The sequence below is a fragment of the Neolamprologus multifasciatus genome, chromosome 1, assembly GCF_963576455.1.
Source record: "Neolamprologus multifasciatus chromosome 1, fNeoMul1.2, whole genome shotgun sequence".
In the NCBI taxonomy this organism is placed as follows: Eukaryota; Metazoa; Chordata; class Actinopteri; order Cichliformes; family Cichlidae; genus Neolamprologus; species Neolamprologus multifasciatus.
Window position 1 is genome coordinate 19,797,168 of NC_140439.1, and position 17,265 is coordinate 19,814,432.

Here is a 17,265-nt window from a genome sequence, read left to right on the forward strand (position 1 = left end):
GGGTATGGAAATCAATTGTGAGATATCAGATCATGCATGCCTCACAGTCCCCACCCAAAAGGACAGCTGCTGCCATGCTCCATTACCACGCTTTGTTTTTCTCACATTTCCACTGCATGATCCTTGTTTTATTAAACCAGAGATTACAGACATTTTTGGCAGATTCCTTCGTGACCTCACTTTACTTTTCCCCCTTTGGACGAAACACAGCTCAGTGCTGTCATTAATTCCAATCATCTGTAAACAACAAAGAAAAATGGCTTTCTCTAAATGTCTTTACTTCTAACAAGCTGTCTGTGCCACAAAAGGCATTATTTTTAATCTTCTAACTGAAAAGGGAGGAAATCGCTGCAGTGTGTGGTAACTGTGACTTATGATCAGTTAACATAGTTGAGACAGAAACCACTTTGTAACGAGAAGTAATTTTACATGAGCGACTCTGAGAGAAAATGATGAAGTTTCAGTCCTGGGGGTTTTGAAGAGAAACGAGAAAAACAACAAATATCAAACAAAGTTACATCAGCCTGTGGCATGTGAACTGAATAAGTCATGTGGTGGCACAGAGCAGGCCAGTTCCCAGTTCAGCCCATCAGGGTACGGCACTGGTATCCAACAAAAAGCCAGTGTGGACAGTTGTGTCTGTTCCTATAGCAACAAGTAAGCTGCAAGAACATAGTTGTGGTTGATTAGATGATTTGGAAACCAAAGGCCACGGATGGCTTTAAAATACTGTGTGCTTCTAGCAGGGGTCGAAAAGTCAAGTAAGCAGTTCTTTCTCTGGTTATTCCCTGTGTAGAAACTTCTCTATTGTGAAGGCAATGTTAAGTTAAGGTCAACTACCACTTGAAACTCTTGGGCTGCCAGTAAAATTGATGATTGAGAGGTGTGTGGTGTGGGTCATGGGAAAAAATAAAGTTTACTGACATGGACAAGCATGTAACAGACGCTGTATCCAGCTTGTGGTTACATTTTGACTGACATGCATCTCACTACCAAAATATCTTCAATAAAACTAAGTCAAAGCTGATATATCTGCATTTTATTAGTCGAAATCCGCTGTTACTGCACTTCACTGTTTATGCATTATCACATTTGCGGTGGCAGTTAGGGCAGGGCGAAGACAAGGGAAATGGTTAACAGTTCAGTTCCTTAAACCAGCTGTGCACACAAGCCCATCTACAATTCACAACAGCCAGCAAGAAACCAAAACACAGAAATTCACAAAACCTCCAAAGTGGAATTACAGACAGTGATGGTCCAAAATACTGACAGAAACTGCCCAGTTTAATGTAATCAGCAGAGCTGATCTGTTCAACAGGAGTCAATGCTCGCAGGTTCAGTTTGATGAGATTTAGGAGCAACATATTTAACATGTTTAGGCTGACAGATTTAAAAGAGTCCAGTCCGGTACCATCTGTCAATGCGCTGATAAGCTCAAAACAATAATTTATCTAAGATTGTTTTAAATATTTAGAGACAGTAGTTTCACTTATTAAACTAGAGTATATGCATGGCTAGAAACCACAGGGGGTAAGTGAATATTTGCATACAGCTGTGTGGAAAAATAAAGTTCACAGGTATCAATGCAGTCATGTGAAAACCTAAGCACACACCTTGATAGATTATATCGTAAAACCACCTTTAGCAACAATAGCTTTCAACGTGGTTGCAAAACAAGCCCAAATAATCAAATCACCCCTCCACCACCATGCTTAGCAGTGGTCAGGTGTTTCTGCTGATATGATGGATTTCTCCATTTTGGTCTAACTGTCCAAAGGACATTGTTCCAGAGATCTTGTGGTTTCTTCAGATGCACTTTTGTAAACCAAAGTTGTGCTACTACACAATATTGCCAACAGTATTTTTTCTTCTGCCTTCACAAGCTTATGAATTCAAGTGACATGCCATTCTTGATATAATCTTATGATCTTTAATATGATATTGGCCCTCACTTTGCAGCTATACCAGCCTCAACTCTTCTGGGAAGGCTTTCTACAAGATTTAGGACTGTGTTTATGGTCATTTTTGACGATTCTTCCAGAAGTGCACTTGTGAGATAAGATGCCGATGTTCGACGAGAAGGCCTGGTCTCCATTAATTCATCCCAAAATTGTTATATCGGGTTGAGGTCAGGGTTCTGTGCAGGCCATTCAAGTTCTTCGACACCAAACTCACTCATCCATTTATGAACCTTGCTTTGTGTATTAGTCCCAAGTCATGTTGAAACAGGAAGGGGCCATCCCCAAACTGTTCATTCGTCACTCCAGAGATCACGTCTCACTGCCCAAGATTCCAGTGGTGGGGTGCTTTGCACCACTGCATCCCACACTTTGCATTGTGCATGGTGATATGAGGCTTGAATGCAGCTCACTTACTATATTAATTCTTATCGAAGCATCAAAGGTTTGCCTAGTTCTTCACAGGACCGCAGAAAGCCTGGGGAAACTTTCTTTTTCACATAAAAAAGTTAAACTGATCCCTTAGACGATATAGATGGCATTGAGAAAACAGGTGGAGCAAAAGATTTACATTCATGGCACACACTTCTATGCTTTGATAGAATTATTATTTCCTTACCCTGTAAAATGCTGTTGACAGGGGCAGCAGTGCAGCAGCCACCGTGAACTCCTCAGAGGTGGAGCAGTCCTGCGGGGTGAAAAGTAAGAGAGAAGTGAGAACAGGGCAGGAAACAAAGCATGGTGCGAAACTTGGAGAGAACATCTTTTCAACCCTACTATCATCAGGTTTGATAACTTTGTGGGAAAATATTTTATGATGTCAACACAATTTTAAATTGCACGACAACAGCAGAAACATGGCCTTTGAGGGCTCTGCTGATCAACAGCTACAAATTAGCAATGCAGAAACGTGACTTTGGGAGAACTTTGGGTGGCAAAGAATCCATCTTCAGCATTTCTAACATCCTGTTACATAAAGACACTGTTCTGTTAAATGTCAGGGCAAATCTCAAAACCAGGCCTGCCAAATCCCCTCACTCTGCTCCTTTGCACCGTTATGACATATGCTTTCAATATTCTTATATAATTCCTGCCTTGACACGACTTTCAGTGTGTCTTCAGTCTTCAATTTATTGATATTGATTCAGCTAGACTGCCATACAAGGTTAATTAAAAAAAAAAAAAAAAAATCCCAAAATGTTGCGTAAAGTGCAGTTATATATTTATTTACCATTAATCAAGCATCCACAACCAGCCAGAAAACAAATTCAATTTTCTTTTTTTATAGGTGTTTTTTTTTTTTTTTATTTCAAAAGGGATTGATTGAAAATATTCCCTCTTTGACATTTACACACCAATGAGTCTCTGTATCTGAGACTGTTTCAGGTCAGAGAGGCGGTGCCTAACAGCGCTTTTAAAAGGATGGCATTAAGACAAAAATCACTACACGGGAGGCTGAAGGTGGGAGGCGCTTAGGGGCCCAAACTAAACTTTTCTTACACAGACCATAGAAAACAATGGGGAACAAAAGAAAAAGAGTCGAGTTGGACTCAAAAGTGCTTCACCCACAGGAAATTGGTACTTATGTGCAGTAAGCTTTGTTGGGATTTATTCGTTGAACTCTGCAAATGAAAACAGCCAGAGGAAACTTGATTTAAGACCATGTACAAACAACAGCACTGATTCTGACCTTGTGCCGCACCGGATAACCCCGAGTCATTAAAAAAAAAAACCAAAAAAACCCTGTATGACAAATGTTTTCATATTTAATGTATTGGTTTTGGACCAACATCACGTGAAAATGAGACTCTTAAAACCATGACTGTGTTCTTCAAAAACAACATACTATCAGAGTGCTTAATTTTGGAAAGGGAGATAGGCGGAGGAATGCTCCTCTTTCTGATACCGGTCTGTAATGGGGGGCCCTCTTACCGCCACTCCTGAAAATGCGCACAGGCAAGAATGTACAAAGGGGAGAAAATGCAAAACACATGAAAGCCAATGCCCCCCGTCGACAAAGCAACACAGTTTCTGCTTTAGTTTTCTTGTTGCTAGTTTTTTTTTTCTTCTTTGGGGCTGTGGTAAAATGTTCCAGCTTACTGGAGCGGCACCAAAGCATTGTTTACCCAGCATCCTTGACAAAGCTGCAGGTCACTGGAGTTCATGGACCCCAGACAAAATAGAACAACAAGTGGAAATGCACAGGCAGAAGAGTGTGACTATTTTACAAATGAGTACTCTTCCAAGGAAAAAAACAGAAATTTAGCGTTGACCAGAGCCTTTTTAACCAAAATGGTCCAAGAATGGCTGGAGGTGGGAAAGGGGAGGAGTTTAGATACTTCACCATATCACCTTTCATATAAAGAAGACTTAATCGGCTTCACTTAAGCCACACTTAACCTCCACCTTAATCTCCTGTGAGCAGACAGAGAAGATAAGTGACAGCTCAAAAGCTTTTGAGGTCGAGTAACAAAGTGAAGAGATAGCAGTGAAATCTCCAGCAGATTAGACTGAATGAGTGCTTGTAGTCCATCAAACACTTGACAAAAAGGTACTGCGTTAAGCACTCAGTCATTCTCACAGCGTCCATATGGTTCATGGTGGGGAACTCGTCCTTAACATATGTTATTTGGGTTTTCAAGAACAGAGGGAGAAAAAGCTGTTGCTGTTTGCACGGACACCCTGCAGCCTCCATTTCCTTCCATTATTTACTATGCCTCTAACCTTTTTCCCTCATTCTTTAGCCTACTGGAGCTATAACAGCGAGGATGACTAACACCGCTATTCTGTTTCAGACACGTATGCACTGGACAAACACAAGGAGGCTGTCAGCATGTGACACAAAACGCTGTAGGATGTGAGCAAACACTAACTTCCTGTGTTAGCACCTTCCAGGAAAGCTGCGGGATGACACTTGCGGCATGCATTTATGAGACTTTCACGGCAGAGGGCAAACAGAGCAGCGCCTGCCTCATAGCCTATTACTGTTAATTGCGTCTGGAATTACGAATAGGAAAAGGAATTAGGCAAAAATAAGCAACATAGCTGACATTTGTGTCACCCGGATGAGCAACAAACAAATTCCATAGTGAAAGCAAGATATCCGATTAGCACTGATGTTTACCTGGCCACACTGGTGCACATCCTTGAGAAACATTTATCCGAACATGGGAATGATACTAAGTACAGATTCCCAGTGACCAGTGAGTTACATAAGGCAGTCCATTAAGACCACTAAGGCAGAGAAGAGGGCATTTTCTCACAGCAAGAGACTAATTTATGAGCTAAATAATGTACCAATGTAATCACTAATAACTATTAATGGAAATGTTAAAAGTGATTAAAGTACAGCTGGCAGAAATTAAGCTAGAGTGGGTGGACGGGTGAGGGTGAAGGGTACATCAGTGTTCATCAGCTCAGATGTGGCAACATGCAGTCCATATAGGACAGTTAGATGGAGCTCACCCTCCACCCGACAACAACATCTATGCTTAATATGCATTACTGTACACTTTTCCATGTCACACGGTTGAGGTTGGGATCATAAATGACGCATGGACTCTGCGCCGAGGCGATCTCTTCCCATAGACCTTGGACTCTGACACCCTCTCACAGTAAACCTCCATTCAGAGTGTGTCCGTGAGCACCATCATGATGCTGCAGGCCATGAGAGAGCAGAGCACAGAAGGCTAATAATCCTATCAGACAGGAAATGGTTGGAATGCCAGGACCCATCCACAGCAGGGCTTGTTCCCCCACATGGTTTGCGCAACTTTTACTTCTAAATGCTAGAGCATTGACCAGCGCATGCACGCACATGCGCACGCACACTCATATAAACGAGCAATTAACATAAATGCCTCAATAAGGGGGATATTACTCATGGCAGAGAAACAGCAGAGATAAGGCCAACGACAGATGTTTAAACAGGAAAAAATGCACAACTGTAAATTTCTTACAGACACTCACAGATTGTTAGCGCGCCTAACGAGATAGCCAAAGAAAGAAAAGCTAGTTAATACATACTTTCAAGGTACAGTTTTATCTGATTCCAGCGCCTCAACCTTTAGCCTACTCTGTGGCGCACGCACTACTCAGCACTTCCTGCTAACTCTTTCAAAGGAAAACTCTGATTGTAACCAGAAAACAGAAAAGTCACACAGCCGCCTGAAGTTGACAGTTTAACGATAAATGTTGTAAGTGGTTTCTTAATGATGATGTCACTGCAAATCAACGTGTCAGATCAACACACGGGCCAGAAATACTGAGGCGGCATGTGGCTGTCATCACGCAAGAAGCATGAACATTTTTTGCAGAATAGGTCACTTTGGCTTTGTGAAGCTCTGAAGGACCTTTGAACACGCACACACAGACACAATCCGGCCGGCCACGATTTCAGCAAACATGTTTTGTTTATATTCTTTTTAAACATGTTCACGTCTAACATGTAGTTTACAAGAGCAGAACAAATGAAAATAGTGAATATTAACACGACATGGATGTAGGTTTACTTGCTTGTATTGCAGACAGCACTAAAGATACAGATGACCTATTCATTTTCCTAGAACATATCTGTTCAACAGGTTCATTAGTTTGGGTGAAAGAAAATTTTAAGCCCAGGTTTGCAGATTTTGTTCTGATGGTGAAGACCAAATGACGCGTTTGATTTATACTTGAGATAGAATTGAACTAAAGAGGCTGTGCAAACGCGATTTTGGTTTTATAAAGCAGAGGTAAATGCAGGCCAGCGATAAAGTCTCTGATCCTGAAAATGAAGACAATCAAACACCAATTGAACGCCAACAAACTACTTTTTTCTTCCCTTTTTTTCGTTCTCGAGAGGCCAAATTCATCAAAACTCCATTTGAACAACTCTGAAGCAACTTACGTCCCTAGAGCAGCAGATGGTGGGATTAATTGGTTTTCTGTTATTTGGGGGAATGACTGGAATCTCAAGTTACTCTATAAATGCTGTACTTTTTGACTATTGCTTAAAATTTTAAAATCCCTCAGATGGGTTTATTCACACTAATAAAAAAGGGGAACTACCAATTAAGACCAACTGCTCCGTTTGAGTAAAGCTTTACAGACTTTTTATAAGCTGCAAAAAGAAAACCACACTATGTACTTGCTTTGACAAAGAGCTGAACCACCAGGAGGGCACGAAGAAGACACAAACAAAGTATCTGATTAACAATGAGAAGCATTGTTAGTTCTTATAGGTCATAAGTCTCATGACACAAGGCCAGACTGTTGCAAATAAAGCAAACTTTATATGGCTTCAAAGTAGATGTGCCTGATCACAGCTTTTACTTTGAAGGTGAACTTTCTCCTTTTCCGGTTTGCATAGCATTTTTTTTATAGTTTCACCATGGCTTGGAGTGTTTTGCAAGTGTTTGCAGATGGGATGGCATCTTCCATGAAAACCAGCAACTGCAACCTGCTAGAAACAAAACAATCACAAGGCCATTTTGGATGCACCACTGTGTACGTCTTTACGACCAATTTCACGCTAAAACTACCAACAACCACTCACCAACCAGTGATGGGATGCACACGTTTCCCTAGCGACTGGAGGTTACCAGCAGGCAAGGTCACTTATCGGTCTTCAAACTTGCATGACTGGGTCTTACCGATTCAATTTCACAGCGACTGCAAGCAACATCCATTGAACCATCACAGTCTATTGGGGAATATGCATTCTTCCCTCGTGACCAGGGTTTACTAAGTGGTCGCCAACATGTCCCTAAGCCTGTGTGAGACCTTAAGCATTACTATCAGACTCTCTACAGCTAATCTTTTAAACTCATAAAGTCTACTTTGTGATACTGAACTAAAATATTTACATGGATCTGAAAAACATTTTCCTGTATATCAGCTTTAGAAAACGTGCTTTGTTAAAATAAATCTCAATTTTTTTGTGGGAATAACACGGTAAGTTTGACATTCACAGTTTGGGGGAGCACTCTGGACGACAGCACTGAGGGTCTCAGTACAATTTCAGACTTGCATTGTAAGGAGGAAAAAATCCTTTAATTCATATAAAGTTTTGATAAAATGCATTGCTTTATAAATTCTGAAGCAAGGCCACATAGTCTCTAAGCCATCAGGTTTGTGTAGTTCATTCATTATTTAGTTATTCACCATTGATTTTCTTAGAATAACAGAAAAGCTCGTAATCCAAGATGATGTTTAAATTGAGTTTTTGTTAAAAGCAAAAGACCAAAACCCAAATCTGGAACAAATAAAGACTTTACAACATTTCTGAACAGTTGATTGATTATCAAAAATTCAGGTATTTAAATTTCTCGATTAGTTGACTGATTGTAGAACGTGACCCCCGCATTGCAGGGGGGAAAAAAATCCAGGCTTTTCTAAGGCTGACTGCTTCTTCCTATCTGCATGGAATATTACTGTGCATGTTTACAGTACAGATGTAACAGTCTGTGACTTATGTTGGCAGGTTTATCTGTCACGTCACTGACCTGAAGGGCACAGTTCATCATACGAATGATGTAGTCAAACTGTTGGTGGTCCAGTATGGCGCGGTTCTGCTGAACATGGAGACTGAGCTCCTCAGTCAGACATTGGCGGGCTGCCTTGCCTTTCAGCGCACGCAGTGCAGCCGGCAGCGTCTGTTAAAGTGAAGTAAGAGGGAAAGAGGGTTTTAGAAAGAAGTAACAGACCTGTGAAGAGAAGTCAATTAGCAGAAGACACAGGAAACTATTAGTAATTTAAAACTGTTAAAAAAACTGAAGACAGGAAACCTTCATTTTATAAAGTATTTGTCAAAAGTGCCATTCACTACAACAACTACAGGAGCACCTACAGTGCTATGACAATTATTTGCTCTTTCCTGATTTATTATGTTTTTGCAAAGATAAATAAATATAAAATGCCGTTTCCTGCAAACCTATCTGGCCCTATGTGAAAAAATAAAATTCAAGCACACTTGGGTTATGCAGCAGGACAATGATCCGAAACACAGCAGCAAGTCCACCTTCGAAGTGGCCTAGTTAAAGCCTGGACTTAGTTTAAACAGGCCCTTCATGTTGGAAAACTGTTCAATGTGGCTGAATTTAAACAAACCTGCAAAGAAGAGCGGATCAAAATTCCTCCACAGTGATGTGAAAGAGTTATTGCAAATGCTTGATTACAGTTTTTGCTGCCAAGGGTGCCACAACCAATTATTAGGTTTAGAGGATAATTACTTTTCCATTATTTTTACTTATGTTTGATGAGCTGAAACATTTAAATGTAACAGATTTCCAAAAACAAACAAAAAAAAAAAAAACAGGAAGAGGATAAACACTTTTGCACAGCACTGTATGTATGTCGAAGACTTACAAGTTCACGGGGTGTTCAGAGAATTCCTGCTATGCACTTTTACCCTGTGCATGCAGATGCAGGTTCAGGTTATATAACTCCTGTATGAAGCTATAAGGATACATAAAACAACTGGCACTCATCCCATTTTAAACACACTGGAGTCATATTGGACTGATTGCTCACCTATGAACTCCTACAGATGAGGCTGTAGTGTGGAATATAACTTTGAGGAAAGATTCCTGTGCAGCGTAAATACTTGCAGGGACAAACAGATCAGACAGGAATTGATCAATCCCAGTTGTAATTATTGCTTGGCAGCTTAGCCTGGCACAGGGATGCAGAAAGATTGATCACAGGCCTTATTTACTCCTGCTTCTAGGTGTCTGTGTGCCAGCTGGGACATAATAGGACTATAAAGCTAAGGAGAGACCCGCTCCTAAACGGCCTGAAGCTCTGGTGTTACCCAAAGCACGGGTGCCTTATGAACTTGTTTAAAGGTAGAAAAATAAACAGTGTGCATCACCTTTTCAGTCTCCAGAGTCTTGTTGTAAAAGATGAATGAGATGCAGTTCCTCACGACCTCCAGCCTGCGAGCGCTGTTAAACACAGAGTAACTCTTTCCCATGATGGATGCTGGAAAAAGCAAACAGATCATTGATGAGTCATTTTAATTAAAAATTTACATGCAAAAACTTTTGTGAAATGTATTTTTTGTGCATAATAAGGTTTTAAAGTGAGTCATACCAACAGGTGGTCCAGCAGGTACTACACACTTTTTCTCAGTTCGTGTAGGAAGAGGTGCGCTGCTGTGTTTTGCTGTGCCCTCCTCCATAAGCTTCTCCACCTTTTCTTCATGCAGCACGGGGAAAGGTATCTGGTGCACGCGCAGGTGGGATCCCTCAGATGGCCGAGGCACTTTCTGGAATGCCATGTGGGGGTTTGGGTTCTCCTAACGTACAACAACCAGGAAACAACATGGATTAATGGGACAGATTTGGAGCAGCACACGTGCCGAGCAGGCTAAAATGAGGAAATCAGACGAACACAGCACACTAGCACAACAGAGGAAACTTAGCAGTCGGTTGTTGCACGAAGACTTACATTTCTATAAAGTTGCTCAGAGAGCTCCCTGATGTGCTTCTGAAGCTTGGCGGGGTTGACCTCCTCTTCCTTAAAGCTGTCAAAGTCCAAGGCCACCAACTGCAAAGCACACCAACAACAAAGAAAACAAAATGTAAACTAGAAACAGGGTTAGTTGATTGAAAAGGTGTTTATGTACGAGCCTCTCTATTTAAAGTTAAAGGCTAAGGTTTTGGTGGTGCGTCACGGTACAGTACCTCATCAAACAGATCGCAGGCTCGGTAAGGTGGACCCCTCTCTGAGACAAAGCCGGCAAAGGCCATGCCATCCAAAACCTTGGTCAGGAAGTCATTCTCAATGAGGCCTCGCTGGCCCAGGAAGGCAGTCTGGATAATGTCAGATTAGAGCATTCACAATCACAAACCTTGTTCATATGGATTTACTACAGACTGCACAACAAGCAGCCATTTTTAGAACATGATCACAAAATATCTCTGCAAGGGGGACTTTTATATTGTTGCAACGTGGGCAAGTTCTTCAGTGTGCGGAGAAAGGGAAATAAATCCAGTTAGAAATGACTACATGCAAATGAATTTAATTTACTTTACACATAATTATATGTGCCTGTGGCTAGAGGAGATTAAACACAGTTCACTCGAGCCCCCCACCTCCTGCTCCGGGATTCCAGGCGAATAAGCAGAGCTTTAGTTTATAATGCGATCCATGTGGGGTACTTTGAGGGTGATTTGCTGATGGGTTACCACGGAGACACCACAGACACGAACAAACAAAAACCCCGTCGCAAAACAAAAATGTAAACCTAATACGTTTCATATGGCTCACTGCCGGATTTGCCCAAGGTTACGGGACTGTGTCCGAAGCTTGGATAAACAAACGGATACCATCAAGGAAGAGTCACGAAGATTCTGTGACACGTTTAAAACAACACGCGTACTCACACATGCGCACACAAACACACGCATTAGACACCTCTGACAAGTTTATCTGTCAGGTCTTTATGTGCGAGTCCACCCACACTGCTGGCTAAAGGAGCGCGGGCAGATTGATGGAACATCGTGTTTTCTAGGGAGGAATTGCTTAACGAGTTTAATCAAAAGGTCATATATTGGCAAAAACGCTAATTTTAGCCCCGGGAATTTCATGACCTGGTTTTATTACCTTGTGAAAGTGGATCACGGGTTCAGAATGGATGCGGATGAGCTGCAGGCAGGATCTGTAGCCCTGAAAGAGTTGTGCAAACAACCTGAGAAAAACGGCCCTCACCTCCTTGTCCTGGAACACACACACACACACACACACACACACACACACACACACACATTACTCATCAAGCAGCTATGCCACAAATGCAGTCTGATAAGGTAATTATACAACAGACATGCTTTTTTTTTTTCTTCACTTGGGTTATGGGTTACTGTCAGTTAGTACCCCCACTCCAACACTAACCTCCCTGTGATAAGAAACCTTTTCTGGGCAGCCTGTCCTCCTCGTGTGGGAAGGAGGAGGACATCACTCCTTGAGACACTGAGGAACTTAAATGAGGCCAAATGTTAACGCCGCTGACTTACCAACAGCTTGAGGTTGGAGGGTGCGGTGCGAGGTGGGGGGAACGCGTTGTCCGCTATCTCCAAATCCGGGTGTAAAACCTAAGAAAATGAATTTAGATTCAGACGATATATTTGTTTTCGTTTATCCCAAGCATTCATGGAAAATAACTTGGAATGATTCCAACATCAACTTAGGGAACGCTGCGGGTGCACAGCGAGTGACCAGGTAATGTGGTAATCAAGAAGTGCCTTATTATTTTATTAGGAAAGCAAACATTTTATTAAACAAAATATAAGAATTAAAGCATTATTTCTCCACATATGTTTAGTGATGTGTTTGTCTTTGTAAAGGATGAAACAACTTCTTGTGCAATCAAAGAGCTCCCTTCAAGTTAGTCTCCCTGTGACTTCTAGGAAACATACGCTGCACTCGGGCAAAGTTAAGTTCACTCCATAAAAGTCTTGCTGTGACTACCTGCATGTGATAGTCTCTGATGGCAACTGGATCATGTTGTCTGTGTCAAAATACACGCCTTCAACCATTTTTGGATTTTCAGGAAGAGGAGAGTCTCAGAGTGTGGCCGGAAAAAAAAAATCAAAAAACAAAAAACACGTGGCACAGATCAGATGATCACATCAGATCAAGTGTTCTTCCTCAGCTGTCTCAGGATATTACAGCCAGTACTGATTCTCCAGTCTGTTGGGGCCCTAAACAAAAACACACAGGGGGCCCGTCCAGCCACAGGTCATCCCCATTCTGTTCTAAATAATGTGACATCACCAACAACAGTCTATAAAACAACAGGTAAAGTGTTACTCAAGAAATGGCAGAAGACAACTGAACTGAAGTGCTAACACTGTAACTACTAGTTTCTATGTTCCTTTAGCCTACTAGCTATGCTAACAAGTCACCTGCTGGTGTTTCAGGTCTGACTCCTGGCTCTGACCTTGTCACATCACAGTGGAGACAGGTGGGGCCCACTTAGGGATGTCACGTGTCTTTTGCTATCCTTGGAAACTGAGGGCACTGCTGTAATGCACAATTTGCCTGCCTTGCTTAAGGCAAGTATTACAGCAGAACAACTCGGTGACCCTAAGGGATGAATCAGGCTGTCAAGCATGTACCTGGATACCCGTCTGACTTGATGAGCTGTCTTCGAGCTGGCTGACATGAGTTGTAGCTCAATCCTTTGCTCAATAACAGCGATCGAAGCTAGCTCAGGTTGTCAGCATTTGTTCTTTGTGCACGTGTATGTTCCACAATTAAATTGCAAAGCAGGGTTTCTAAGGAGAGATTTAAATGTTGCAAGGAGACGACCTTGAAAGGGTAAGGTATGTTTTTTGCTTTTTTTAGCCGGCATTATGGAACTTTCTGAGCACACTTCGTATACAGAACACAACCCACTCTATTACTCTATTATATAATGTTCAAAGAAAAGGAACTTGGGGTGCTCACTTAAATAATGTGGTTTTAGGTGTTTTTGTGTGCATGTGTGAGTTTGCGTTTGGGCTCACCAGGGACAGGGTAGACTGTGTTTGGTGTAACAGAGGTTCAGGTAGCAAGGACAGGTGGATACACTCAGGAATCTTTATTGTTCCTCCATCCAGGTCAGCAATGATAACATCCAACTGATCAAAACACACAAAACACTGACAGGTCAGGTGGTTTTACTGCTGCTGGAGGAAGCGCTGTGTGGTAGACATGTCTGATGAGAGTCAAATGCAACCAGCTAAATATAGAGAAATCTTTTAAAACCCAGTGTGCAAAAACAATCTGAAAAAATAAAAATGTAAATTTTGCTGGTCAGTAGACAGAAAAAGTCCTTAAAGCAAGACCTGCTTTGAGGATATCAAAATAAGCCTTTAAAGACTTTAAGTTAAGTGTCTGTTAATGATTCATTGTTACCTTTTAACAATTTCTAATCTTTAACTTGTGCGTGAAGGTAGGACAAATTCCTGGATGTCTGTGACACATCTACACTCACCAGATCCTGGATTTCGTTCTGAAACATGGAGTGCACGCCGATGATGAAGGGCGTGGGTGAACTCAACACTTCCAGCAGTCGCGAAGGTAGAATGGGGATGTAGGGGTAGCTGTATGCACGGACACAAGGAAAACGCACAAATTTACTCGGAAGAAAGATTAAGAAGAATTATGCAACGATTGGTCAACTATGAGCTTAAAATATACTTCCCCGCAGGGAAGAGGATGTGTTTGATTGCACGCAATGATGAAAATGGAGCTCGGATGACTAAACTTATTTCAAGTGATAAGAGAGCAGTAAAGCACGGAGGACATTTATACGGAAATTTTAAATGATCATCATCATCATCTACAGGAAACTTGGGCTGTGTCAAAATTGCACTAAACCCCAGATAATTTAAATGTAGAACACTGTGTGTGGACACAGTGTTTCATATCGTGTTAATACATAGTGGCTTCTAATTCTACCTGAACAACAGAATTACTCGAGACCACGATTGTGTACCAGTCATCTGAAACGCCCGTTACTTCTGTGCAAGTCCTGTTTTACATTTCCAGTAACAAAAGGCTTTTTTGAGACGTGTGACTGTGTTTGTGCAAACTTCCAGCAGCTTAGACAGACAAATAAACCGCTGCTGATTTTTGCTGTTCTTGTTGCTGTTGGCAAACCTAGACCAAGCAAACAATGAAGGATACAGGCACACAAGGCAAGGGAATGGCAGAGTAGCATCATGGTTTTAGTGCTTTGATTGCTTATTTGTTAATAGGAACTAAATACACTCGCAGACATTATTAGGTACACCTTGCAAGCAAAGAAAGGGATCCCCTCAATTCTTCATCGCATAGATTCTGCAAGTTGCTGAAAACATTTCTCCGAGATTTCGCTCCATGTTGACACGACAGCATCATGCAGTTGCTGCAGATTTGCCGGCTGCTGATGCATGACCACATCTCAAGGTTGCTGTATTGGACTGAGATCTAGTGACAGTTATCCTGTTGGAAACGGTCATCAGAAGATGGGCACAGTGTGGTCATGAAGGCTGTTCATGCCAAATTAGTCATCTGAATGTTGCTTCAGTGTTCAATGTGCTGTTCTTTTATAACCGCCGCTTCCTTTTTCTATAAACCCTAGAGATGGTCGTGTGGGAGAATCTCAGATCAATAGTTTCTGAAATACTCGGACGATCCCACAGAGCACCAACAACGATGCCATGTCACTTAAATCACCTTTCATCCCCATTCTGATGCTCAGTTTGAATTTCAACAAGTCTACACACCTAAATACACCTAGTTGTATGCCAGCTGATTGGCTGATTAGATATTTATGCTAACAGTGAGTTAAATAGGTATACTTAATAAAGATGAGCAAATATCTCATACTTATAAATATTTATATGTATTAGCATCCTACTACACCACATTAGATCGACTTGATGTTGGTACTTTCACATAAAGACACGGTGGCACGCCATGGCTGGAAATCATGTGGATGTAGTTGTTAAACTGTTACTAATATTACTACAATGATGGCTCAAGACGTCTTCTGTGAAAAAGGCTTACTGTCTCCTTCCTCCTGACGTCTTCCTTCCTTTCGCATGTTTTGTTGTTTAGTGTTATGTTTGAGAACCCCTGAACCCATTTGGCCGGATTAGCTTAAAATACCCTTTCTTACAAGATATGTTTCACAAGGGAGAGTGATGAACAAATGTATGGGAGAAAGGGAAGGAGGTTATTAACCATACATCTGAGTCATTTCAAGCAAACGAACAAAAAAAAAGAGGTTAAAGAAGGTTAAATTGTGTGACTTTAAAAGGTGATCTAATGTGGTGCAGAATTTTTTTTACAGAAATGAATGAAAAATTAACAAAGTTAATGATCAGTCAGATCACAAGCCAAGAAAGTCACAACTGCAGTCACATGAGATTCTGTCTCATCCAGCCATATCAAACACATACTCACCTGTATTTAAGAGGAAACATGAGGGCTTCCAGGGCGCGGCATGCCTCTCCAAGCCGCTGGTAGCTGGTGGAGTGGAATAAGACCTTATGTTCTGTCAGAACTGCACAGAACAGGCTAAGAACATTTTGGATTCCTGAAATGACAAAAAACAAACCAAACCCCAACAGAGAATGAAATAAATGAGGTATTTGCTGGAATGTGACGTCCACATTTTCCAGATCATTCATCTAAAATTGATTTGTGAAGGCCTTTCAGACTTCGACAACAGATTACAGCAAACAATGTGCACTTGGAAGTTCTCTGATAACCATAAATGCTTCAAGACGGATCACTGAAATTCTAAGGAAACAATATTCTGTACGCTCGTTCCTGTCAGGCGGAACAACGTGAAGAATGTTAATATAGAAAGTTCAGCACTTCATCTCATTGAAATTTGCTCCGGCTGTGATGGAAAAGTACAGAATGACTTCAGAGGGCATGAAAGGAGAACGCAAAACACTGACAGCAGTGTAGCCAAGACCACTTAAGGCTTTGTATGCAAGAACAAATACTTTAGCATCAGTTCTGTAGAAGACTACAACACAATGTGGTTCTGCTCTTGCTGAAGTTGTAAAATTTTTATTGCACGCTACCAAAAAAACTTTTTGGGAAGTGCAATTAAAAAAAGAAGAAGAGTGTTACAGTAATGCAGGCTGACTTGTGCCAGTTCTTCGATTAGTATTACCTCTTTGTTTTATCACCTCCTGTCTAAATGAAGCTACCACAGTCTGTCTTTGTATGTGGGCACTGCACTCTCTGTTTACGATACACACAGAGCAAATGTATGCAGATGGGAACACTGAGCTAAATTTATATATTCAAATAAATGCATAATTGAAAATACAATGTTTTTAAAAATATGAATACTTTGAACTAAACTGAAAGGGCAAATTCACTTTTGTTTAGATTTCTTAGCTTGTATTATTATTTTTACTACTGTTGTTATTTAGTGCAGCTGCATTAATTGGAAATAAAATTATAGTGACGCTGTGTAATCTGCACTGTACACTAGCAGTGAAAATAAATCTGCATTCAAATAGGACAGTTTCTACTGAAACACTGAATATAAAGGTATGTGAAAAGTCATCTCTGAAAAACAAAGGAAATTACACACTCTCATACAGTATAAATAATATTTCAAAAACTGATGCGACAATCAGGAAGAATTCTAAGTTTATAGTTCCTGTTATTGTTTCCTATCAAGCAACTGACAGACCAATTCATCACACATTGGAGTGATAAGGAAAGAGGAACACCGGCAGACATATCCGCGCCGCTGGGGGCGCTGGGTATGGAGTCTGGCTGCCTGAATGGAGCGCTTCAGTAATAAACAGGAAACGTACACCTC

At 41.2% G+C, this 17,265-nt stretch overlaps 1 protein-coding gene across 1 annotated transcript in view; it reads right to left on the bottom strand.

The window, feature by feature from the left end:
• The window catches only part of sbf2 (SET binding factor 2), a 111,467-nt gene that overhangs the window by 47,482 nt on the left and 46,720 nt on the right, over positions 1 to 17,265 (bottom strand). Inside the window, exons 7-17 of the mRNA XM_085163075.1 lie at positions 15,879 to 16,011; positions 13,921 to 14,029; positions 13,451 to 13,564; positions 11,957 to 12,034; positions 11,547 to 11,660; positions 10,625 to 10,753; positions 10,389 to 10,487; positions 10,032 to 10,236; positions 9,811 to 9,920; positions 8,444 to 8,593; positions 2,578 to 2,646 (exon numbers count right to left, since the gene is read on the bottom strand). Of these exons, the coding sequence (XP_085019201.1) occupies positions 2,578 to 2,646; positions 8,444 to 8,593; positions 9,811 to 9,920; positions 10,032 to 10,236; positions 10,389 to 10,487; positions 10,625 to 10,753; positions 11,547 to 11,660; positions 11,957 to 12,034; positions 13,451 to 13,564; positions 13,921 to 14,029; positions 15,879 to 16,011 (1,310 nt within the window). The remainder of the gene's footprint in view (positions 1 to 2,577; positions 2,647 to 8,443; positions 8,594 to 9,810; positions 9,921 to 10,031; positions 10,237 to 10,388; positions 10,488 to 10,624; positions 10,754 to 11,546; positions 11,661 to 11,956; positions 12,035 to 13,450; positions 13,565 to 13,920; positions 14,030 to 15,878; positions 16,012 to 17,265) is intronic.